This window comes from Spermophilus citellus (genome assembly GCF_964194105.1).
Source record: "Spermophilus citellus genome assembly, chromosome: 6".
NCBI lineage: Eukaryota > Metazoa > Chordata > Mammalia > Rodentia > Sciuridae > Spermophilus > Spermophilus citellus.
This window is the reverse complement of record NC_138187.1, coordinates 108,564,319-108,590,309: the sequence shown is the minus strand read 5'-3', so window position 1 is coordinate 108,590,309 and position 25,991 is coordinate 108,564,319. Positions and strand designations below refer to the sequence as shown.

The following is a 25,991-nucleotide window of genomic DNA, read 5'->3' as shown; positions in this document are numbered from 1 at the left end:
CCATTTGTAGTAAATTTTACTTAATAGTGTGGTGGCAGCTGTTTTCCCAGAAGGCCCTGATCAAGGCCCTGATCTGCCTGACTTCTTGTCCTCCAAACAGTTATGATGGACAAGGTGACCTGAAAAAGATAAACAATTTCCACAGCCACATGAAAAGGCCCCACCTTCCAAGGTACCACAGGACCTTCAGGCTCTTCTGGTCTCTGAATCCTTTTTCCTACCATAGAGACATCTCAGTAAATATATAAACACTTTGGGATTTTCAAAAATATCAATATTCAAAGTCACAAAACATGCAGCCAGTACCATTTTTCATCTCACTTTGTTAGAAGTCAGTTTTCTTAGACAAGTTTCCATTTGAGGAAACACAGGCACTGACAGGTTGAGTACCTGTCTGAGAGCCACAAAGTCAGTCAGGTGTTTTGACAGGATCACAGCCTAGAGTTCTTTACTTTCATCTCCATAGTGAAATCATCAGGCCATCTCTTTTCTCATTATGGCATTATTTGTTTTAGTGCCAAACTCAATGAATAGGCACAATAAAACACACAGTAAAAATTCATTTCTCCCCAGTGACCTAACAGGGAGTCAATAAATTGAACTTATTTCATGCTTCACAAAAAAAAAACAAGATAATATGAGTAGTTAAGGCAATTTATAAGCACCTATATTTCAACCAGTTTTAGGTCACCAAACAATATACACATATGGACTTTTAAAAACTACTTGTAGTAAAAATGTTTTTTAAAAACTAGGAGCTATTTTAAGTTAGACTCTTAGTTTTTTTTTTTTGTCTGTTTATTTTGTGGTACTAGGGATTGAACCCAGGGGTGCTCTAACCCTGACTGACATCCCCACCCTTTTGTATCTTTTTTTTTTTAATATATTTTTAAATTGTAGATGGACACAATATCTTTATTATTTGTTTGTTTGTTTTGGTGCTGAGGATCAAACCCAGTGTCTCACACATGTAAGGCAAGTGCTCAACCACTGAGCTACAAACCCCAGACCCTGTTTTTATTTTTTTGAGATAGGGTCTTGATAAGTTGACTAGGCTAGCCTTGAACATGCAATCCTCTACTTCAGCCTCTGAAGTCACTGGGATTACAGGTGCATGACACCATGCATGCCCAATTCAAGTTAAAACTCTTAGTAGTATATGTATAAATTTAGATATGTTATGTTTCAAAACCAAAACATAAATAAAATTTAGAATATATTTTTTTCTATCTTGAATAGACCAAAACAATAAAAATTGATTGGCATTAACCAAAAGTATTATCTTTATACCAAGTGAAAAATATTATTCTGTTTATGTATGTGGTGGTGTTGTTGTCCCTTATGCACAGTAGACAAGTGTTCTATTACTGAGTTATATACCCAGCCTAGAAATGAAAACATTTAGAAAAATTATTTACTCTAAAGATTCTAGAGGACATTGAACAAAAATGAAGGTATGAGATTCTTTCTTTCTCCTTCCTCCTCTTCCCTCCTTCTCCTCCCTCCTCCTCCTCCTTCTCCCTCCTCCTCCTCCCTCTCCTCCCCCCTCCCTCTCCTTCTCCTCTCCTCCTCCTCCTTCTTCTTCTTCTTCACCAGATATTGAACCTAGGGGCCTTTAACCCTTGAACCACATCCCCAGCCCTTTTTATTTTTTATTTGAGACAAGATCTTGCTAAGTTGCTTAGAGCCTCACTAAGTTGCTGAGACTGGCTTTGAGCTAGCCATACTCCTGCCTCAGCCTCCCAAGCTACTGGGATTACAGGCATGCACAATTGTATCCAGCAGGATATGTAATTCTTTTGGGTTATGAATTATTTTTCTATTACTGAAAGTATTAAAATACATTGAATCATCTTTTTGTTGAACCATAGGAGATTCCCTGAATCAGCAGGTGGCTGGACCAGGTAAATGGTAAGAACCATTCCAACTGTGAGTGCCTACAACTTGGAAGTGATGGAAAAGGTTGATCAGAGATTGCTGGGCCATTAATTTCCCTGTTTATCACCTGAGGATGGGGCTCAAGGGTCCCCACTATATTGTTTTATTCCCATCCCCTTCCCCTTCTCTCCACCTAGGGGTCAGTGACCCTTCCAACCCCACTAAAGTTGCCTTGTATTTGACAGAATCCACAGGTACTCAACAATTGTCCTACTATGATACTCTTCAAAACCATTTATACAGAAAGTAGTTATTTAAAACTGTGATAGCACTTGTGTGTGTTATTGTTCAACTTATGGACAAAGACTTGTAGACAAGTGCAACCTAGAACTCATTGTTCAGTATGAGTTTTGATACTTATAAGCAGGAATACTATATCTAAGATAGCTTAAAGTGATGGGATATTGATAAATGAAAAGGTTAGTTCTAAGATTAAGAAGTTAATAAAAAGCACAGGTCATAAGGAAAAAAAACTGTGTTGCAATAAAATTGAAGAAAAAGCTTTATACTGGGTTGAGATTCAGATTACACAAAAGAAGAGTAATAAGTACCTGATAATAGTGTTTGCTATGGTTTGAGTATGCCCCCAAGGGTGCATTCATGTGTTGGGATTGTGGTCCCCAATGTGGTGGTGTTGAGGGGTGGGCATCATCCTTTACTCTAGCTTCCTTTCACATTATGTGATCTCTCCTTCTCTACATGCTCCTGTCATTGTGGTGCATTCACTTTCAAATAATGCTACCAAGAGAAACTGACCAGGACTATGATCTCTGAATTTTCAGCCTCTAAAACTTTGAACTAAATAAACCTCTTTCAATTATAAATACCTGACCACAAGTATTTTGTTATAGTAATGGAAAGCAAGCTAATACAGTATTGAATAAAAAGTGATCTCCCATATCATAGTTACAACAATATTTCCTTCTTAAAATATTAGTTTTAAAAACTAGATCACAGCATAGAAGAATCACTTTGAGGTAATACTGAGTAGAAAAGATAAAATATTCTGGTTGTGTTTTAAGTGATGGATTCAAGAAAGAATATTCCCCTACTTTTTTCTTTTTAATTTAATAAGCATGTATTTTTATAATGAACACTTTATAATAGCATGTAGAATGGTTATGATATAATTAGGCAAAAAAAGCAAGATATACAATTTTATGCACTGAATTGCATTAGAAGATTACAGTCATGTTAAAAACAGGTACAGAAAAATTATAAGGAAGGAAGTGCACCAAAATACTAACAATGATTATATTAAAGTCATGAAATTGTTGGAACGGATATTTTTCTACTTATTTAAATTTTTGTATATAAATATTATGATAAAAATTTTTAAATGAAAAACCATATCAGTCTATTGTCTTGATTTTTTGTTACATATGAAATACATTTCCTTCATTTAAAAGAGGAAAAATCGGTTTTTATATATTTCTCAGGGCCTTGTTTATCTGCTGCTGATGATTAATGCATTAGCATCATTTAATGTTTTTCTTCTAACTACAAATAAGCAATACTTACAGTATATTCTTTTATAACATGTCCCTCTCATTCCCCTAAATTTGCCTATTTCTACTCAGAAGGAATGGCTAGGAACCTTTACGAGATATCTCCAAAGTCCCTGCAATCTATAATTCTTTAATTACATCATTTAACATTAACAAAAATTAGAGCAGATCTAGTCCATTCTCCCACCTTTCCCAATGTAAAGATGTATAGGAACAATAGCAAAATATTTCATATCACCAACTAGTAAGATACCCCTTCCTTTGATACCCCTTCCTTTCCTATTCCCTGAGAAAGGAAGGTAGATTGGTTAGATTGGTACAATCTAACACTGAATGACATGAAACCGTAGGGCTCATTGGGAACAAGAATGATATAATTCAGAGTCAGGCTGATGGAAATTCTTACTTCACAGGGATGTGGATTACATTGATCTCATTCTACGAACCAAAAGTTCAGTTCTGAAGTGCCAACCCAAACAAAAAACAAAAAAATCTCAGATACTTAACCAATTAAAAATGAAGATAAACTGTGATTTTTAACTTCTTGGTTTTGAGGTATATCTTGTATGATAAATTATTTTTCATTCAAGATGGAAAAGTATAGGATGTGATTCAGTAAAGTCATTACACTTTTTAACTAGTTAGTAAGGAGTATCCACCACATTTTGACATCATAAGATTCTCAACATTATAAAGTTTACATTAAATCACTGATCAAATATGTACTTCTGAACATTTTTTGTGGGTTTTCTCATTTAACTAAATGAGTAAGGACTGAATACAACCTCAAATATTTAAATGTACATGTATTTAAATTTTTAATTGTCACTATTGTTAAAATGTTTAAAATTATCTTGAGCCAAATTAGATAGGATTTTTTTTCAGTTTTCTTGCTTTAGTATCCCTAATGTCTTCTACATGGTAAATGCACAATAATTATTTGCTGAATGAATGAAGACTACCTCACAATTTTAAATTAATCTCACTCATGCAAATTTGCAATTTTTGAGTCTGTTAATCAGACCTATTATAAAAATTTTTCATCAAATGTCTCTGTAGTCCTTTGCAAGCCTGAATTTCCACATTTGCTGCTAGGTATAATACCAAGTCTTAAAAGCAGGCACTAATACTTGTGTTAAACGTGTAAAGAAAACATGCAAGAAACAGAATTGCAACCAGAATATGATAAGGCATATAAGAAGCAGTATAGCAGGTTCATGAACCAGAATGTTAGGTTTTGTTCTAGATGCTAAGGATTTAATGGTAATGCAAAACAGATAACCTTTTTGCCTTCAGGGAGTTTATATTTCAGAGGCCAGGGATGGAAAACAGATAAAAAAGATAATTTCTGATTGTGTTGAATACCAAAACAACAACAACAACAACAAAAAAAAAACCTAACACAAAGGATTGGACTGCCAATCCAGACTTATCAGAATCTAGGCTACTACTCAGTATCAAAAGTTACTTATAATTTCAAGGATACATGTGCACACAAGTACAGATGAAACATGGAGAAGTTCAGGATGCCAACACTGTCTCTAAGATTCTTTCTTGCCACATTAGGATGTGTTTTGACCCAAATTTAACTTATAAAGTCTCCAATTACTGTGAGTACTTAGAGGAAGAACACCCAAATTATTAGTAAGAGCAAGAACAAAGGGTATAAATAGGAATATGTTCATATATTCTAGAAACAGCAAGGAAGCCAATGGTAGTAATGACAGGCCTGATCAATTAGGACCTGGGAAGCCATAGTAAGTAAAAGTACTTTGTATTTTTTTTTCTAAGTGAATTAGGAGCCTTAGAAGTAGAGTTCTAAGCAGTGGAGTGACATGTCTCACTTTACCTTTTTTAAAGGATCCCTCCTTAACTGCAATGTGAAGAGTGAACTGCAGGGGCCAGAGTGGGAGCACAGGACGCACTTTAAAGTCTACTTTAGTAGTTCATGAAGAAATGACAATGGCTTAAACTCAGATGATGGATATAGAAGTGGTCATATGAGGTCAGATTTATAATTTGAAGGTAGTAGATATTGGAAATTGCTGATATATCATACACTGTATTTTTTTAAAATAAATCTAACTTTCTAATTTCTCTTTTAACTATCAAATTTAGTCTAGTTGCATTTATTTTCTGCTATCTTTGGATTGACCAAATGTTCTCTCACTCTTTTATTTTCTACATCAACTTGTAAGGTATACATATAATTTGTACTCTATTGTAGTTAACCTTGATATTTAAAACATGTATCTTACATACTATAGTTGCCTAGTAAGTTACTTCTAATATTTAGTAATGCTCCCTCTTAAAAAGATTAAAAATTGGAGATGTAGCTGAAAGGTGCATGCACAACACGTATAAGGCCCTGGATTCAAACCCCAGCACTGCAAAACAAATAAAACACACACACACACACACACACACACACACACACACACGTAAATCTATGTGATATCTCACATAGATTTATGTTATTTTTCTCCAGAGTATTAATATTGCTATTTTATGATTAATTAATCAAATATCAATGGAATTTCAGAGTTAAAGAGGCAAGTTGCGCATATACAGCTACTTCACTTTCTCTCAAACCTCACTAAAATTTCAGTAAATGAATTTATGTATTTATTTATTTACTTTCTCTTTGCAGAGCTGGGGATCAAAACTAGTATGCTAGGCAAGCACTCTGTCATTGAGCTGTATTCCCAGTCCAGTAAATAAATATTTTCTTAAACTTACTAAGGGAGAATAGAAAAGGATGCAATGAAAATAAGATTTTGGAAGCTGGAAAGCAGATGGATGAGTGACAGTGATCTACTAGAATCAGAAAAGGAAACCTCAAGCCAGCAGTGGGTAAAGAATTCTCACAAAGCATGGGTTGCTTCAAGAACCGGAGGTGACTAAGTAGGTTCTAAAATTAGGAGCACTAGCATAAAATCTGTTTGAAAAATGAACACATAAATCCCCTCTCAGTTTCTCCCTGGGTAACCACCTCTCTCTCTGACCCAGCAGGAGTCTAGAGACAAATCCTCTGCAGAGTATAAAACAGAAGGTGCCTTAACTGGCAGCTAGGTGCTTTTGCTTCCCAGGCAGAAGACTAGAAGATTCTATTTTGAGAAATCAAGACTGCAAAAGAGAAAATTCACAGATTCTGATGTTGGTAAGTCCCAGAATACCCAATGATGAAGTTTAACTTGACCATCTTCATGCTCAATTTGTTAATGAGCTGACAGCTCTGACACATGAAGAAAGCTACTAACAGAAAGAAAGATGAAAACAAATATGAATATCAACTTGAAGAGATTATACAAAGAGAAGAAAATTTTAAATAAGCTATCACCAATATTTCAGAGATATGAAACCTCTGAAAAAGAAGCTATTGAAAAAAGGACTCTTATAATGTTTTGAACAACCAATAAAAAAAAGGGACTCTTAAGAACAAAAACAAGCTACTGAAAATTAAAAATAGCAGAAATGAGAAACTCAATAAAAATATTGTAAGAGAAAGTTCAAGAAATCTACCAGAGACAGAAAATTCAAGAAATCTAACAAAAAGAGACAGAAAAAAAGTAAAAAATAAGAAATCTAGAAGAGTAGCCCAGAAGCACACAAATAAATATTAGGAGTCCCAAAAGAGATAACAAAGAAAATGAATGGGTAGTTAAAAATCATTAAAAAAAATCACAATAAAATTTCCTGGAACTAAACTATGTAAGTCTCCAAAAGTTTGAAAATGTCCACCAAGTATCTAACACAGATGGAAATGGATCAACCCAAGGTAAATCACTGTGAAATTTCAAACACTGGAGAAAAACAGATTGTCCAGCTGGAGGAATAGCTTCAAAACTCTTAATAAAGACCTTGAATGTGTAATTCTATCCCCACTAGCCAAGTCATTTTCAAACATACAAAGTCTGAAAATTTTACTTTCAATGCACTCTTTTCCAAGAAGCTATCAAAGCATGTGCACAAATGATACAGGAACTGGAAAGAGAAATCTGGGATATAAAGAAATCCAACTCTGAAGAGGAAAAATGAAAATTCCCTGGAATATCATAGGACTTCCAGAATGACAAGTACACAGGTAGAGGGGTTAACCATTCCATATTGAAGTTGTTTGAGTAAAGAGATAGCTAAATTAAGGACTATCACTACTAAAATCTCCTTGTCATGACATCCTATTTTTACCCAACAGAATTCCAGGATAAACCTGGCCCAGTTCTTTTGGATCACTGACCTATTGATATTATGTGCTGGTTGGTAGTTCTTGCTCAGTCTTCTATGCCTCACTCCTTGGCCCTGATGAGAACTTCTAATTCAGTCCTGAGTAACTTTTTACTTTAACCTAATTCTAAAAACTAGCAGATCATGGTGAACTTAGAAATAAAAAACACAGAGCAGCTAATTCCTTTGGGTTATTTTCTATGGAACATTCAACACCTCGTTCACATTACAGCTCTTTCTGATGATAGCTATGGCAGCCATGAAAATGTACCTCTTTAATCTCCACTTGAAGGAAATAAAATCGAATGATGCCCCAGACATCATATTTGAGCCAAAGCCACACTTCCCATGGGCTGTTCCCAGACAATAATAGTGTGGCAGGGACACTAAAAAAGTCCTATGCCTGCAAAGGTAGACTCCTCTGCAGGGCAAGTCAGACTGAGGACTACCTGTTAAGCCTTGTTTTCTAGAACTGCTGCCAGATGTCTAACTCTCTTCCTAACTAACCTTCCTTCCTTCCTTCATCTCTCCATCACAGGGATCAGACCACCCTGCATTCTGACACCTTACCCAGCTTCTACTGGCTCTGACATCCCCTTCATGGGTATTCTCTCCAATAAATTTCTTGCACATGTCATGTTTACTGTTTGATTATTACAGTACCCAAAGCATTGCAAGTGCCAGAAGTAGTGTAAGAACACAAGCAGTGAGATGGAGATCCAAGCCAGGTTTTTTCTCTGCTAAAAGAAAGCTAAAAAGGATGATGTGTAGCTAAAAAGGATGATGTCCTAAGTGGCAATTAGACCACTGACAGCCTCTGGCAATTGATTGCTAAAGATTTCAGCAAAGGTGACCTCCGAAAATGCCATGAAAATGAATGTCCCTGTAGATGCCACAATTCAAGCATTTGAACTATAAGGGAAGAACAGTGCCTACAAAGCAACAGAGTTGGCTGTAGTTTACACTGATGCCCTGTTGAGGAATAGTGAGAAGTGGAGGGCCACTGTCAACAGACAAAGGATAGATTGAAAAGCATAAGGGCTCTTCGGTAGTTTACAAAGAAACTCTTATCTCCTGTAGTGAAAGAACAGGCTCAGTTATGCAACATATAAAACAGGAGGGATAAATTTCTGTGAAGGATAAGAATTATTTTAGGCTTTATAGGCGATATAAGATCTTTGTTGCATATTTTTCTTGTTTGTTTTTAGAATACTTTAATAAATGTTAAAACTGGGCTGGGGTTGGTTATAGCTCAGTGATAGAGCGCTTGCCTCGCAAGCATGAGGCACTGAGTTCGATCCTCAGCACCACATAAAAAATAAATAAATAAAAATGTTAAAACCATCCTTAGCTCAGCCTATACAAAACAGGCTGTGGGAAGGATTTGGCCTGTGGGTTTTGATTTGACATCCCTGAAATAGAAAACATAACAACTCAGTATATCCAAAGGTGTTTAAATGCTTAGCCAACAAAGGTATTTAAGGTCAAGGTCCTTATTGCAAAACCCTGGCAGGCTGACATGTGGGATGCAGCAATCCAGATGGAGGACCCTGAGGATGGTGGTTGGGTAGATCTCTTGGACACTCTGGACATGCACCTTTACCCAAGCACATGGTGGCACTTCTGCTGTACTGCAGAAGACTCACCAGGACCCTTGTCTGGAGCTTCCCCACCTCCTCTCCCAGCAGACAGATTGATAAAACGTGAGTTAAATCCCAGAATAACCTGGCCTGATACTGGAAGAATGAGGCTACACACTGAAATAGCAAAAGAAATTAGCATGAAGTGGAAGAAGCTAGCGAAGTAGCTCTGAGATAGGATGAAAGTGAATTACCCACAGGTGACCAAGAAGGCTGGAATACAACACAAGTAAGAATGCTTTAGGTCCTTTCTCAGGACATAGGACCTAACACATTGGCCAGGAACCAAGAGATAGGGCAAATTTGCTGCCAGGATGGCCCTTTCGGACTTAAATCAAGTGATGGCCAAACAGTGAGTAAAATAAAAAGGTCAGGCAGTAAAATAAAAAGGTGGGCAGGCTAGAATGAATATATCATGTATGAGTCAGAAAACCCACCTGAAGATTATGTTCCATGGGAAGAGAGTAGAATGGACAATGTACTGCTCATTAAGAACCCCATGAACATGCTGGTGAAAAAGGCAATAGCATTACTAAGTTCTGCCATGGTCTCCTCCGCAGGCCTGAGTTGACAAGATTAGGCAGTTATAAATCTGGATCTGTTAATACCTATGTAATGATTTGCCAGCCAACTCCCTGAAACCCTGGTAACAGAAACCAGATAAGAATTGCTAAACCACAGAAGCTAAGAGGTCTCATATCATGACCAGTAAGGTGGAAGAGGGAGCTAAGGGAAATTGCAGAGATGCTTAATAGAACAGTGAGTGAGAAGTAAAATAGATGGATAGCCAACAAGGATGCTTCTTAACATCTAAAACCAAGAAAGGTCAAGAATGGAAGAGCACAGGAGGCTGAGGATGGTCACCCCAATAAAAGGCACAATGCTTGCTTAGTTCCTAAGCTTCAGTTAATAATTTTACCTACACAGGTCTTATTTGTCAAAATCTTTTAGTTCTCCTTTAAAATTAATTTAAATCCTCCATAATTCCACTTAGATTTGAACTTCAAAGGATATAAACCTCTAAATATCCTTTCTACTTGTATTAAAATGCTATTATGTCCTTCTGGTTACCACATGCTGTAGATCCGAGAAACTTAATATCAAAGGAAGGACTGTTAGGTAAACTGTATGTCAACAAGATTTCTACTGACCCCTCTCATAGCTGCCAGTTTTTAGAATATCACAAACAGGAAGAAAAGCAAGTAACTAAATATAGAATATTGCATGGATGATGATACTGATTTTTTAAATGGTCTATAATAAGTGATTTTTTTTCAATGATCTATTTCAAGAGAAACATAAGATTTCAAGTTGATCTTTGAGAAGCAAAGAGTTGAAAGTGTAGAAATTAAAGAGAGAAGTGGGTTTCTACACAACATTCAAGTGGACAACAACTATGGAAGTGAACACAGATTTCAACTTTTTATAGAATAATTTTAAAGCATATACACAAATAGATTAAAATAGAACATTTAGCAATATGACATGTTTCCTTAGATGTTTATTAAAAGCTTCAATTTCCTACAGACATTTGATAAATATGTGTGTTTTCCCCTTGTTTATTTGGGAAAGTTCAAAAAGGATAGTGAAAGCTATTTTAAGTATATTACTAAAATTTAGCTAGAATAAACTGTAGTGTTATACAAATACAGAAGAACACAGATAGGTTACTGATCCATAACTATTTTAAACATTTTGTAATTTTCAAAGGCCATGTTGATATGCCTATGAAAAAGGTAAAGGCAAAATAAAACTTTGGACTAGAGCAGTGGCATATACTTGTAAACCCAGCAACTCAAGAGGCTGAGGAGATTTACAAGTTTAAGGCCAGTCTGAGCAACTTAGTGAGACACTTTCTCAAAATAAAAAATAAAAAGGGCTGGGGATGTAGTTCGGTGGGAAAGCACCCATGGTTTCAATCCCCAGTACCAAAAAATAAATAAATAAATACAAATGAAAACAAGAACTTGAGACCTAAGCATCCACTGTGGCTAAGTGCCCAAATCAGTGAGACAGTTTATGGTAGAGAGTCACCTGCAGAGCAAATAAGCACCAAATGTCCACCAAGTAACAGGTGACTTCTTATAGCTATTAAATTTAATCCTCAGAAAAACATTTATTATTATTATACTTCTTTGGCAAAAGTGGAACTAGGTTTTGAAAAACCAAGCAGCTCTCTGCACATAGTTATAGGCAGAGACTATAGATTTAATCCAGATCTTCTGATACTAGCTGTAGTATTTGTTCTACTTTGGCAAACCTTTCTTGTAAAAAGCCAGATAATAAATATTTCAGGTTTTGCAAGCTGCAGAGTCTCTGTCCACACTACAACCTTGTGATAAGAAAACAGTTATAGATAACGTGTTAATAAATGGATCTAACCAATGTTCCATAAAAATTCATTTACAAATATAAGTGGTGGGAAGAAATCAATTTGGCCAGTGTTATGGTTGCCAATCCTAATATACATTAACACATTAATATACATTAAAAATTACTAAGGGTCTACACTCTAAAGATTCTCCTTTTCTGACCTTCGGAGTTATTTTTCATTTCTGCTCTGCTTATTCTACTGAACACTCAACAATTATTATGACATCATATATTCATCTTCCCATTTCTAACTCTGCCCTAGTGCACTGGGCTGCCTCTCTCAAACTTGTGAATCTCCTGCCTCAGGCTCCCTGATGCTGGGATTACAGGACATATGCCGCTCACCATTTAACTTACTCCATTTACTTTGAAGCAAATTTTGAAGTATTATTATAGAGAAACTGTCTTGTCCAGATCACAATTCCTTCTCTTCAACAAAATAATAAATAAGCAAGGAATGTGCTAGGTATGCAGAAAAAGAAGGTAAATAAAATTTCACTTCTTTGCCTCTCTCTCTTATCCTCTTTATTAATCCCTAGCCTCTGCCAAAACTCACAAACTTAGATAAGCAATTCTGAAAAGCTTCTTCTCCTGCTGTGGCTCAGGTAGCTTTATCCCCCTAAGGTCTGTGCTTTGTTGAACTGAAAGCTGCACTTAAAATTAGATTAGGGCTGAAGGTTTGGCCCTAATAAAATAAATAAAGTGCATGCCTAGCATGCACAGGGCCCCTGGTTTCAAAGGAAGAAAAAGGGTAGGAGGGAGGAAGGGAAAGGAAAAGAAAAGAAGAAAGAAGAGGAGGGAAGGATGGAGGGAGGGGAAGATAGTAGACCAAAAAAAAGCCAAACAGAAACAAAACAAGAAAGCCAAACAGGACATGAAGGTCTCTGGTCTTGTGTTGCTCATCTGTTGCTTAATTCTCCAGAGACTTAGTTATAGGAGGCTATGGTTTTGGATTAAGCTCCTGTATTGGGCTCCAAAAGACCAGGCTAAAAATCAAAATGGAGTCATACTAAAGTTCAAGATCATCAAACCAAAACTAAATTGTTATCTTCTTTTCCCAGCAATCAAGAGACAGAGAATAACCAAATATTTCAAATAGACCATTTTGGATTGGCATAACTTAATAATTAAGTTCTGAATGTTTTAATCCTCACCCCCCCACCCCCACAACACACACACACACACACACACACACACACACACACACAACCTGGTGATAATCAACAAGTTATTTTACTGTTGTTCTATCTTCCTTTGCCTGCCTTATAAGAAAGTAAAATAACTAATAGTCTTTGTTCTTTGCTTCTGCTTTCTTTGGCTTTTCTCTTTAAAATCAACTCCTCTGCTCAGTTCACATGCTTAGTCTACTTTATGGCATGAATTGTTGCTCAGTTTAGGATCACAAAATAAAACCAATCAAGATCTTTAAATTTGTTGTGATTTTTTTTAACATCAGTATTTCAAATAATGGTCAATATAAAGTCAGGATATATAAATATAAATATATATTTATATTTATATATAAAAAGTCAATATAAAAAATAAACTTATTATTCTGTTACTAATTGTTGTTCTAAAAGTTTTTTTTTAATTTCCTCTAATAATTATAAATTCCTTAAACTCAGCTTCTTTTTCTGCTTCTATTTATTTATTTACTATATGCCTTTCATTTGTCATTGGTCTTTCTGCATATGGTCAGTACATTGTATCTACTGGCCTTTCCTCACCTAATTTTAAAAAGATGATAATATTAAAGTGGATTTTATTAGATTAATTATGTTACTTGATAATAGTCATTTCTTCAATATATGATTTAAGTTTTTTAGGTCAGCTGGTTGATATACACAGCTGCCTTATTATTTTCAAAGAACACATTCAGTAGTTTAAAGAATTTTTAATTTCAAGTAAGGATTACAAAAAAAAAAGTTAGGAGTCAGAGCCTAGGAGAGTTGATTGGGCAAGATTTCCTCAGCCCCACCTACCTCTGCAAGCAGATCATGTAGCTCTCCTTCACTAGGGCAGCATCCTAATGACCTGATAATTGTCCCAATTTCTCTGGGGGAAAAACAGAACAAAACAAAACAAAACCACTGTCAATAGTTTGAGAATAAACTCTTAAAAGGCAAGTATTATATAAATTACCCAGTTAAATAATTATCTCAATGATTCCAGATCATAGGTAGCATAGAAAACCAAATCACTCTCAAATGGGGCCTTCATTTATTGCCATCCATCCAAGCTGGCAACCTATGCTGGGTTCACAAAATCTGACTACTTCAATAACTTAAGAAAACCATGAAAAAAGCACACAAGCACACAGAGGTACCTTTTCAAAATCTGGGGATGGCTCTGTGACCCTAGGGGTTCATAGAAAGAGAAAGAGTCACAGGAATTCTTTATTCTTACACAAGGGACACACTAGGGGAGTTTCCATGAAACATTCTATCCAAAAAAGGGCAAAGGGTAGGATTACAAAGGGACAAGGAGGCAGCCTACTCCAGTTGGGCAACACCAACTCCCAGAGCTGCACCTTTCAATCCGAGCAGAGGCAAGTACACTTGCATTGCAATAGGTGTGATACCAGTCCAGTACCTCTTTACTCAGGACTTAAAGGTGTGGGCACAGCTCCTATCCAGGGCGGCCCCCAACACTCATGGTTATAAAAGACATTTTCTGGGGAAAGGAAAAGGCAAACAAATGAACCAAAGAGAGATGAAAGAAATGTTTTCACTGACTGGCGTATGCAAACCTTTCCTGGGTCAAAATTAAAAAGTCCTAGAAAAGGAATAAAAAGAGAAAGAAGGAGAGCAAGAATAAGAAATGCCCACCTCTTGCCAGCTGATTTTGTTACTTACTTAACTCTTTGGTCCTGAGTTTTCACATCTGTAAAATTAGGATGCTGATATCTACCCCCAGAAGTTTGTGGTGAAGTTTACATTAGTGATAGGAGTAAAATGGAGGAGTATTTTAAAGGAGGGTCTGTAGTGCCACACTGCCAGAGGCCAAATCCTAGTTCTACAACCTGCCAGAGCAGGTGGGTACCTGATTACGTCTCCTAGTAGGTAGAACATTGCATCTTTTTCCAAACACTTAGAACTGAACTGAAGACACACTAAGAATCAAATATAATACTATACAACCATATATGTAATACATATTATATAATACATACAATATAGTATATATAATCTAATATATATATATATATATATATATGTAATAACTACTATAACATGAAGCACAGCTCTTGGGAGAGTAGCCATGCAAAAAATTACTCCTTTTCCCCTCCCTTACATTGTTGTATACAATGTAATTCAGTTCAACTAATAATCTAAGAAAAGTATAAATTCTATTTAATGATCTCTGGTTATAAAGATCAGAATTTGTATTCAAATTAAATAACTTCCACTAAAAATTATTAAAATTAAGGTCATAGTATTTGAATACTAACTTAACACAATTTCCCTTAAATAGAATATTTCTTTATCATTCTGGATAAATTTAGTAGAATTTTATTTACTCCCTATTTTACTGGGAAAACATTTTAAGTAAGAATTTTTGTATTCTTCAAGAGGTTGCAGAATGAGTACAAACTTAACAGAAAAACCTAAAGTCAATAACTATGGAAGACAGGATTATTTTCATTAATATTTTCCTTCATAATAAGTGAAAGTAAAACAAAACATAAAGGTCAACTGTATTTCATACCTCCTATGAGTAACTATAGTCATAGTTTTTGTGTTATTTATGTCTATATCCCAACCTAAGCAGAATCTGAACATGATAGTATTACTGGAAACTAAAAATATTTCTAAGATTACACTTTCTCTCAATACATCCCTAGAGGTGTTCTATGAAAATGGACAACAGCAATGAAGTAAATATGCTATGTGAAACTTCAGACTGGCCACTGTATACATGATAAAACATAGATAATGAGGCAGGGACAAAAAAAATGTGATTTTTGTAAGGATACACTTTCCCCTTTACAACATTCTAGGCCTCTTAGCACATTGACTTAGAGAACTGCTTAAAACTTCAGAGTCAGAGGGACAAGCTAAAGCTGTGTTAACTTACACAACAAAAGGGAGGACAGGAAAGGTAGGTAGGAAAGAGACCTGATAGGCCTTGCAGGCAAGAATTTTGAAAGAGGTAAATGGAAGAAAAAAGTTCTAGGGGCTGGGGATATGGCTCAAGTAGTAGCGCTCTCGCCTGGCATGCGTGAGGCACTAGGTTCGATCCTCAGAACCACATAAAAAAATAAAATAAAGATATTGTGTCCACCTAAAGCTAAAAAATAAACATTTAAAAAAAAAAGAAAGAAAAAAAGTTCTAGGCCTGTGCTTTCCAATATACTAGCCACTAAACTGTATCTGGCTATTTAGCATTTGAAATGTTACTAGTCCAAAGTGAGATGTACCAGAAGTAGAAAATGTGCACAGATTTCAAAGATAATATAATGCCGGGTTTCTAAAAGGCACACGGGTCATTCCAGTTGAACTCTGCTGACTGGGCTGCACAAAATAACCACACAAGAGACACAAATATTTTTTTCTTTGGGGTCTCTGTGACAGCTCCTCTGACCTTAAGGGTCCGCAGGAAGAGAGAGAGAGAGCACGTGTTGACCCCTTTTATTGAGGAGAAGCTATTCAAATGAGGCAAGAGGTCAGATTTCAGGGGGGCTGAGTCTATCTTCTTGATGTCCACTGACAGCAGGTTAACTGACATCTAGGTAGACCACACCCAAGGGCACAGTAAGAAAAGGGGACACACACAAAGCACTTCCATGAAACATTCTGTCCTAAACAGGGCAAGGGGTTATATTACAAAGGAACAGGTGAGCGTAACTCCACCCATGGGGATGTAGGAAGGCACGCCCAGGCATGAAGACACAGTCACTCCAACCCTAGAAGAGCGGGGCAGTCTAGCAACATGGGTGCCTGATTCCACATTGCCCAGCAGGGGAGTTAACTCAGTCACGTGCAAGGTTGGTCTCCCACATATTCCCTTTCTTAAAAAAAAAAAACTGGGAAATTATCTTTCAGTCACTGGATTCTTGGTCCGAGGTTATCATGATCTGCTATTGAAACACAAAAGGAATTAGTAGAAAACATATCATTTTAATAACACAATCAACTTGGAAGATCCAGGTTATTATTATTACTTTGCCAAACACTCATCAGAAGATTCTTAATCTTTTCCCAATTTTATTGTGAAGCATTGCATTTGGCCATAGTAACACAGACATTTTCATTGGCATGGCATTTAGGCCTCTCCATAAACCACAGAGCAGAGGGCTCATTCACATTATTCATTACATTGTCTTGTAGAGCATTATTACTTAGTTCTCATCCTTCCATCAGCACTTATCTGACCATGAAGGACTTTGGAAGTAATTTAAGTCAAACATTAAGAAAATCCATACATTGTAAGTTTTAAGACATAGCCACAAAGGCTGCAATTGAAAAAAAAATGGAATAATATTTAAAGTAGTCATTTTAGGGATTATGAGACCAGCAGCTTGCTTAGGTCTGGTTAATTGACATACACCTGTTTTAAAGCCTGAATATTAACCTCAGCATATTATAGCTCTGAAATATTAGCTGGCAATAACTAATGATACAATAAGTTGTATTCTTACAGGTTACAGGATATTTATCATCTTTTCTCTTAATTCTCACATTTAAAGAGCCTATTAGATCTGTCAGTAATGTAAATACCCTTGGAAAATCTATTTTAATAATCTTTCTGACAATTGTCCATTATAGTGTTAATCATTAAAGACCAGCATAATTGGCTGGTTTAGGTCTTTCATATGCTGTCTTGCATACGTTCCTGTCACTGGCATGGTCAATTAGTTGCTAGGCTATCTCAGTCACGGGAGTAGAGATGATCAACACACAGACTAAGGGAGCTGGTGAGAACTGGCTGGTGACAAACCTCAAGTCAATGTCCAGTAGCTCAGTCTCTTTTTGGAATGCACACAACTGTCATAGGGTTCGAGTGGGGCATGCCCGTCAGTCATACATAACCAAGATAATATCCATAAGCCAATCATCTTCTGCCTAATGGAACTACACGTGAGGAAACTCTAAATACTGCTGTCGTGGTGGAAAGCAATCTGGAAGGGTCTTTGTCCCTAAGGGAGGGGGCTTACTGAGTCAGGAATTTCATGCCCTGAAGCTCCTGACTCTCGGTTTCCTGGCCCAGTAGTTTGGCAATGCTAACCACAAGTGCTGAGGATGTGGTTTCATTGATGGCTCGATAGAGCAGAGCACCCCATCTTGCAGGTGTTCCTGTCAGGCCTGAAGGAATGTGGATTCCTCAAGTACTCCAAGATGCTCATAGCTGCTAGTTGCAACTAAAAGTTATTCTAACATTTCCTTCCCTTTTATTAAATTTGTTGCCAAAGGATAACCATGATGAAAGAAAGGAAAAGGGAAAAGCATAGAAAAAAGAGGTAAGAACCAAGAAAGAGAAAAGAGGAAACATCCAGACATGGCCCATTCCTGTAGCTGCAGTTGTTTCCTGCTGTGGTGAGCAAAGCAGCCATGGGGGAGGAGACCTCTCTCAGAAGGGGTAAAGAATTAGGCCTTTGCACAGGTGGGGGAGTGAGATTCTGTGCCTCACCTCTGTTGGCCCCCAAGTTTTCTCCTGATGGCCCCTCTGCGACTGTGCCTGTCTTAGGTTGTTCCTCCCTTGAGGAATTTTACCCATCTTTGACTAACCAGCCATCCTCCAGGGCCAAACAGAGTGATGTGGAGTGTGCAAGGCATTATCCCTGAGAGGGCTCTCTGTCTCCTTGTGGCCTCCACACCAGCATTTACCTTAGGATCGAAAGACTCAGGTTTCTTCTCTGTGGAGGGCCCAACTCACAGCACTGGGCTGGTGAGGCTGTGTTCAGGAAGGAAGGAGAAACGCCACAGACAAACATTAATATTGTGACTCAGATAGATGAAGAGGAGAGCAGTGCTAAGACTCAGGGCATGATCCTTTATATAGAACTGGCCCTTAGTTGGTGTTACTTACATCTTGTCTATAGTCGCCATCCATATGGATGCGGAAGAATCTGTTATTCTAACACTGTCTTTTTCTTAAAAGATACTTCCAGACAGCCTGTTTACTAGAATCAATATATAATTGACCATTACAGTCAGTATAATTATCTAGTTATATGAGTGGATCTTCTAGTCCACACTGTAATGTACATTACAAGTGGTCCTGGGAAATGGGTCCATACAAGTCTTTTCATAATTTTTACTTACCTGACAAGCTCGTGAAGCTGCATGGTTGTAAACTCTGTAGTTGGAAATTTACCTTCCTATGCCAGGTTTCTCAGTCATTATCATGATGACTGGTTTAAACTCTCTTTCGATATCTGACTTAATTTACTGAATCGTGTTTAATAACATTAAGACTCTCAATATTACAATTTAAGAAAAATTTTGAAATCTTTTGTAAGATCTAGTGTGTTTCTGGGGTCCTGTATTCCCCCTTTTTTTATTTAATAAAATTGAGTAAAGGCTTGGCGTAAGTTATAGTATCATTAGTTTAAGTTATAGACAATAGTACAAGTATTTAAATGATAAGAATAGATTTACCTTTTATTGATTATTATAATTTTTAATATAGACTAGTTGATCCATCCTAATAATTTAGCCAAGAACTCTCAATCGTTTTTTGAGAAGGTCTCAAAATTTCTCTATATTTTAGAATATTACTTATTAATTAGGTATCTCTTAATATTTTTTTAAGTACAGATGGACACAACACAATGCCTTTATTTTTATGTGGTGCTGAGGATCGAACCCGGGTGCCACCTGTGCTAGGCAAGCACTCTACCGCTGAGCCACAATCCCAGCCCCTCTCAATTGTCTTTTAAAAAATATGATTAAGGTTATTTCCCAGTGTAGGGAGCAGTATATAAATATTACCATATTTTTTATGGATAAGAGGTCCAGTTAGAATTTTTATAATATCAATAAATTTTTAAAGTTTGTAAACTTTATTGCTCAAAAGTAACATACGACTTTAATTTGGAGAACCTCAGTCCTAACAAACAAAATGTAAGAATCAACAGTGTCTCAGTGTCTTTGAATCAATGAAATTTAGTCTCAAAGGACAATTGTCAAAATTGGGATCTAAATTAGCAGTTTAATATACTTAGTGTTTAATTACGGATGTGAATTTATTTACCAGAAATAATCTTTGTCTTAAACAATAAGAATCAGTAGGCAATAAAGACCTTTCTTTAAGGAAATAAACTTAACATTTTAATAGGTTTTTATTATGTTGAAATACAGACAAAATCTTAGCTCACATCAGTATAGTCAAATTAGGAAAATAGCCTGAAATATCCTTGAATTAATCATTTAAAATTTTTATAGTTAGTCCTGTACATATAAATCTCTTTTTTATTTGTTCTAATTTTTTTTTTGGGGGGGGGGTTCTGTTCTAATTTTTTATATCATCTGGTTAGATAATGATATAAAGATCTTTCTATTTAGAAAAATATTTTTATCATTAAAATTTAGAATATAAAAACCTTTTTGTTTTACCCGGAGATGATTTTTTTTTCTTCTTCTTTTTTGGATCTCCAATGTGTGCTTCCTTTCTGTTGAAGCATCTGTATCTTCTAGAATTTTTCCTAGTTATACTTTGGAACAATTTCTGAAAACCTTAGAATCTATAAATAAATTATTGCACTTTGATAAGAAATATCAATGAAAATATAGTTAAAATCCTTAGATATTTATGCAGACAGAATTATTTTTGTTTATCATCTTTAAGTTTGTACAATAACTTGAGAATTAGAAACTACTTGAAGGTTTTATTTTCCCTTAAAAGCAGATTTATAATAAATACACTTATCTCAAATATCTGTAACTAAAAAGCAGTGTATCAGATAAATGTACATATAAAACATATAAATTATGGGTTCTATGTTGAAGAAAAACTATTAGACAAATATATATTAACTAAACAATTAGACATATGTGCTAATTATTTTATAGATTAACACTATAGGTTATCTAAATAACTAGAGCATAACTTATAATTGTTTTAACTTTATGTAACCATATGGTTCTTAAAATATTTGGATCCATTTTAATTTATTTTTAACTAGGAGAGCACTCTTCTATGTGATGTCACTTGATATAACTGAAATATATGCATACATATTTATTTCTAGTAATTATATAGTCAGCAATTAGAATAAGGATTTTTTGTTCATCACAGGAACATTGCTGGCTTTTGTTCCTGTGGTGAGCAAATGCATCCCCAAAACCTCCAAAATTAAAAGTAAAATACAAAAAAAATGTTTGATATCTCTCATCAATAGAACATTATTTAGTAACACAACTATAGAGAAAAATAAGGTTATTTAACTCAAAACTAACTTAAACTTAGGGCTGCAAAGTAGAAACCCGTGGAATTAAATTTTGTCTGAAAAAGATATGTTTTGTTAGCATTTACAGGTAAGCATTCTTAAAAATGCAGGCTCTGGCAGGTCTGAAACAGGAAGAACAGATTAGTGGCTGGAAGGCAGGACCAGAAGTCCTGTCTGAGTGACAGTGGAAGAACCAACGGGAAGCCCACGAAAATGCAGGAGGCAGGACCAGGAAGCCTGCTCCTCCAGACAGGTATCACATGGTTATCATGGTGATGCAAACGACATGGAGTACATTGCCCATTATCAGGCAAAAGTTCCCTGAGTTTTCCTAGCTGACTGCATTTCCTTTAGTTTTGTCTGCATTCCCCATGCCTGGCCAAGATCCTACGACTGGTAGCAGCTTGCTTTGTCTTTTCGACCTGCAGTTGCAGCCTGTGTCCTCATATTTTCTACTTTTTTTCTTGAGCCACATCCCCAGCCCTACTTTTCCTCATAGCACATGGGTGCTTTGAAAGTTTTAGCAGCAGACGCCAGCATTAGCATCAGATATTAAGCCAATCTGCATTCGGCATTCAGGTCAAGTCAAAAGGTTTAAAAAGGTTAAGAGGCACTGCTAGCCCCACGGGTCTAGTTACAGACCCCATAGGGAGCAGCAGCTAAAGTCTTTTGTCCCCAGCAGCTGAGTTCTAGCCATTTTGATTCAGTAAGAATGTAGCAAAGAAGTCAGTACAAACTTTCTGAGTATTCACAAAAACAACAGAAAATTGAAATTTGCTTCTCTCCAGGTAAACATCATAACATTTTCTCTCCCTTTTTCTCACTCTCCTAGCGCAAACGTTTAGAACATAAAGCCCAAAATATCTTTTATAAAGATTCACAAAAATAATAATTTCACTAAAGTGCTCTTTCCATGGGAGAGGACTCAACTCAACAACACAGCCCATTAATCATCTTAATAACTCTTTACATTTATTTAGAGTCTCTACAATTATACCCCAATATTAAAAATTTTAACGTCACAGATTTTCCTTCTGTCTAATTCACTTACTTTCTAAAATTCTGCCCACAGTACTCTGAAATCCTACGCATGCTTAACTACTGGAGAGAACTTTCAACTTCACTAAACTTTCTTTAATTTTTATACTGGAGATCCCATACGGGCCACCATTATTTTGTCCCTTTTGTCCCAGCAGCTTAAAGACTCAGACCTTTCACCTCACGTTGGGCGCCAATTGCTGGGTTTCTGTTGGTGACTAAAACGCTCAGGGGTTACTCCAGTTGAACTGGGCTGACTGGACTGCAGCAAAATAACTACACAAGAGACACTGTGATAGCTCCTCTGACCTTAAGGGTCCGCAGGAAGAGAGAGAGAGAGAGAGCTGACCCCTTTTATTGAGGAGAAGCTATTCAAATGAGGCAAGGGGTCAGGTTTCAAGGGGCTGAGTCTATCTTCTTGATGTCCACTGTCAGCAGGTTGCCTGACATCTGGGTAGGCCACACCCAAGGGCACAGTAAGAGAAGGGGACACACCCAAGGGCACAGTAAGAGAAGGGGACACACACAAGGAACTTCCATGGAACATTCTATCCTAAATAGGGCAAGGGGTAATATTACAAAGGAACAGGTGAGCATAGCTCCACCCATGGGGCTGTAGGAAGACACGCCCAGGCACAAAGACACAGTAACTCGAACCCTAGAAGAGTGGGGCAGTCTAGCAGCATGGGTGCCTGATGTCACATCGTACAGGGGAGTTAACTCAGTCACATGCAAGGTCAGTCTCCCACAGTATAAAAAGACAATGTAAAATATTTTATTAATATTTAATAGTGATTACAATATTAAAATGACATTTTAGACAGTCAAATCTTAAACCTATTAGGTTAAACTAGACATACTGTTAAATTAACTGTGCCTATTTCTTTTTTTACTTTTGTTTTTAAATTGCTATTAGCAAATTTAAAATTCAATGTGTAATACTCCTTTTGAATAGTGCTTTTCTAGGGAATAGCTGCCATCCTGAACTAGACTTTGAGAAGAGCGATAAAGAGAAAATTATAATAACATCATGCTGTGTAACAACATAATCCCCCTTGTGCCTCTCTGAGAAACTTCAAACAATATTTCAATTGTCTGTGGAAGGAGTGGAATAAAATTTCTAAGTAGTGTAACTACAGTTGATAATAATTGATTATATATTTCCAAACAACTACTAGAGAGGGTTCTAAATGTTCCCAACACAAAAAAGTGATATTTGAAGTTGTATATATATCAATTACCTCCATCTGATCACTACACATTGTACACATGTGTTGAAATATCACACTGTATCCTATAAATATGTTTAATTATTATTTGTCAATTAAAATTTGTTTTTTGTGGGGCTGGTAATGAGTTAGAAAAAAGGTGAGAAACAAATTTAGGAAAGAGGGAGGTGAAAAGTTCCATTCTGGATATGCTGAATTTCTAAACATGCATATATATTTTTGCTTCTATTAGTGCATTATAGTTGTACATAATAGTTGAGTTCATTTTGACATAACCATACATGCATGGGATTTAATTTACTCTATTTCAGTCCCTGGTTTCCCCACTTTCCTTCCCCTCCTTCTTCTTCCTACTCCTCTTCCTCTGTACTATTGGTCTACCTTCCATTTATTGATCTATTTATTCTTAATTAGTGCTTTACAAATATGCATAAAGGTGGAATTCACTGTCATAGAGTTATGCATGCACACAGCATAATTTTGTCAAATTCATTCCTTATACCCTCCCTTTTCTTTTCCCAATCTCCTTTTTTTATCCCACTGACCTTACATCTATCTTCATCATATCCAACACCCTCCCCGCTTATTCCCCTTCCTTTGCTGTAGCTCCAATATGCACATTCTTGCTGGCTTCCAAGCTCTGACCATGTTTCAGAGTTTTATTTGCTATGAGCAACCGTGAGGGATAAGATGACATCTTCCTGCCAGTATAAACAGCAGGCCTGTTTACTGCTTGCTATAAAAGCAGATGATTCCCTAAGCTCAATATTGCTTTCTGCAACGCTACCATTTTTTGTGCAAGCATCCATCTGGGTCCATCACTGCAGAACTCTGAGGGCAAGGGTAACTGACACCCATAAGATTAAGCTCATGTCCCCTACTATGCCCACCATGATGAGGTCCTTTGTCACTGACCTGGGAGTGTCATGCCAAGGAAGATATTTTAAAACTTTAGGACCTGAGAGATGTGAGCATGTCTTAATACTAGTGAGAATAAGCCAGTGCACAGGAGGCAATTCACAGAGTGAGTGGTCTCACTGAGGAAGGGCAAGGTCTGGGCCAGGTGCTTAGTGTTGGGTGTCCACAAGGCCACCCCCATCCTAAGTTGCTACAGGAGAGAGATGGCAGGGTCTTCCTTATAATCTTACGAAAATTCAGTCTCCCTTCTTCTGCCTCTCTTTAAAGAACCCATCACCCAAAGGTATCAAAAACATACAGAGAAGAAAAAAAACACCCTTTCCAACAAATGGTCCTGGCAAAACTGGATATCCATATATAAAAGAATGAAAGTAGATCCCTATCTCTTACTCTACATAAAAGCCAACTCAGAATGGATCAAACACCTAGGAATTAAACCAAAAACTTTGCCACTGTTAGGGGGAAAAAAAACCAAGGCCAATACTCCAACATACAAATGCAGGCAATGACTTTCTCAATAGAACCCCTCAAGTTCAGGAACTAATACCAATAATGGGATGGCCTCAAATTAAAGATTTTGCACAGAAAAAGAAATAAGAGTATAAAGAAAGAGCCTAGAGAATGGGAGAAAATCTTTGCCAGTTACTCTTCTGACAAAGGATTAATATCTGGAATATATAAAGAATTCAAAACAACATAAAAAAATCCAAGTAATAAATGGGTAAATGAATTAAACATATTTCTCAAAAGAAGTCCAAATGGCCAGCAAATATATGAAAAAAATATTTAACATGTTTAGCAATCTGGGAAATACAAATCAAAACTAGACTGAGATTCCATCTCACTCCAATTCGAATGAGAGTCATCAAGAATACAAATGGTGGTGCAAACCTGTAATCCCAGCGGCTCAGCAGGCTGAAGCAGGAGGATCACGAGTTCAAAGCCAGCCTCAGCAAAAGCAAAGCACTAAGCAACTCAGTGAGACCCTGTCTCTAAATAAAATATAACAGAGCTGGGGATGTGGCTCAGTGGTTGTGTGCCCTTGACTTCAATCCCCAGTACCAAAAAAGAATACAAATAACAATAAATGCTTGTGAGTATGTGAGGGAAAAGACACTTTTACACACTTTTGGTGGGATTGTAACTAGTACAACCACTATGGAAATCAGTATGGGGTTGCTTAAAAAACTAGGAATGAAACTACCATGTGACCCAACTATACCACTTTCAATGTTTATCCAAGAGAATTAAAGTCAACATACTATGGCCAAGTTATGGAATCAGTCTAGGTGTCCATCAACTGATGAATGAATAAAGAAAATGTGATATATATAATGGAGTTTCACTCAGCCATAAAGAAAAATGCAATTATGTCATTTGCAGGATAACGGACAGAACTGGAGAGCATTACATTAAGCCATATAAGCCAGACCGGAAAGTCAAGGGTCATATTTTTTCTCTCATATGAAAAACTAGAGGGAGGAAAGAAAAGAAGGATGGAAGGAATGAAGAGAAAAGAAATGAAAAGAAAAGGATCTTGTGAAAACAGAAGGGAAGACAACAGGGTAGAGGAAAGGAATCAGGGAGGGAGGAGGGGAAGTCAACAGGAGGTACTGTAGAATGAAATTGATCAAATTATGTATATGAACAAATATGTCACAATTAATCCAACTATTATGTTGGATTACGCATCAATTAAAAAAAACACTTTTTTAAAAAAGAATTTGTTGCT

General features: G+C 36.4%; 1 protein-coding gene across 2 annotated transcripts in view; it reads right to left on the bottom strand.

The window, feature by feature from the left end:
• The window catches only part of DRC8 (dynein regulatory complex subunit 8), a 136,452-nt gene that overhangs the window by 26,226 nt on the left and 84,235 nt on the right, over positions 1 to 25,991 (bottom strand). The window contains exon 3 of one of the 2 annotated variants that reach the window (XM_081299333.1): positions 13,666 to 13,738. The exons of the other annotated variant lie outside the window; for it this stretch is intronic. Within the exon in view, the coding sequence (XP_081155459.1) occupies positions 13,666 to 13,738 (73 nt within the window). The remainder of the gene's footprint in view (positions 1 to 13,665; positions 13,739 to 25,991) is intronic. 2 annotated transcript variants of the gene reach the window in all.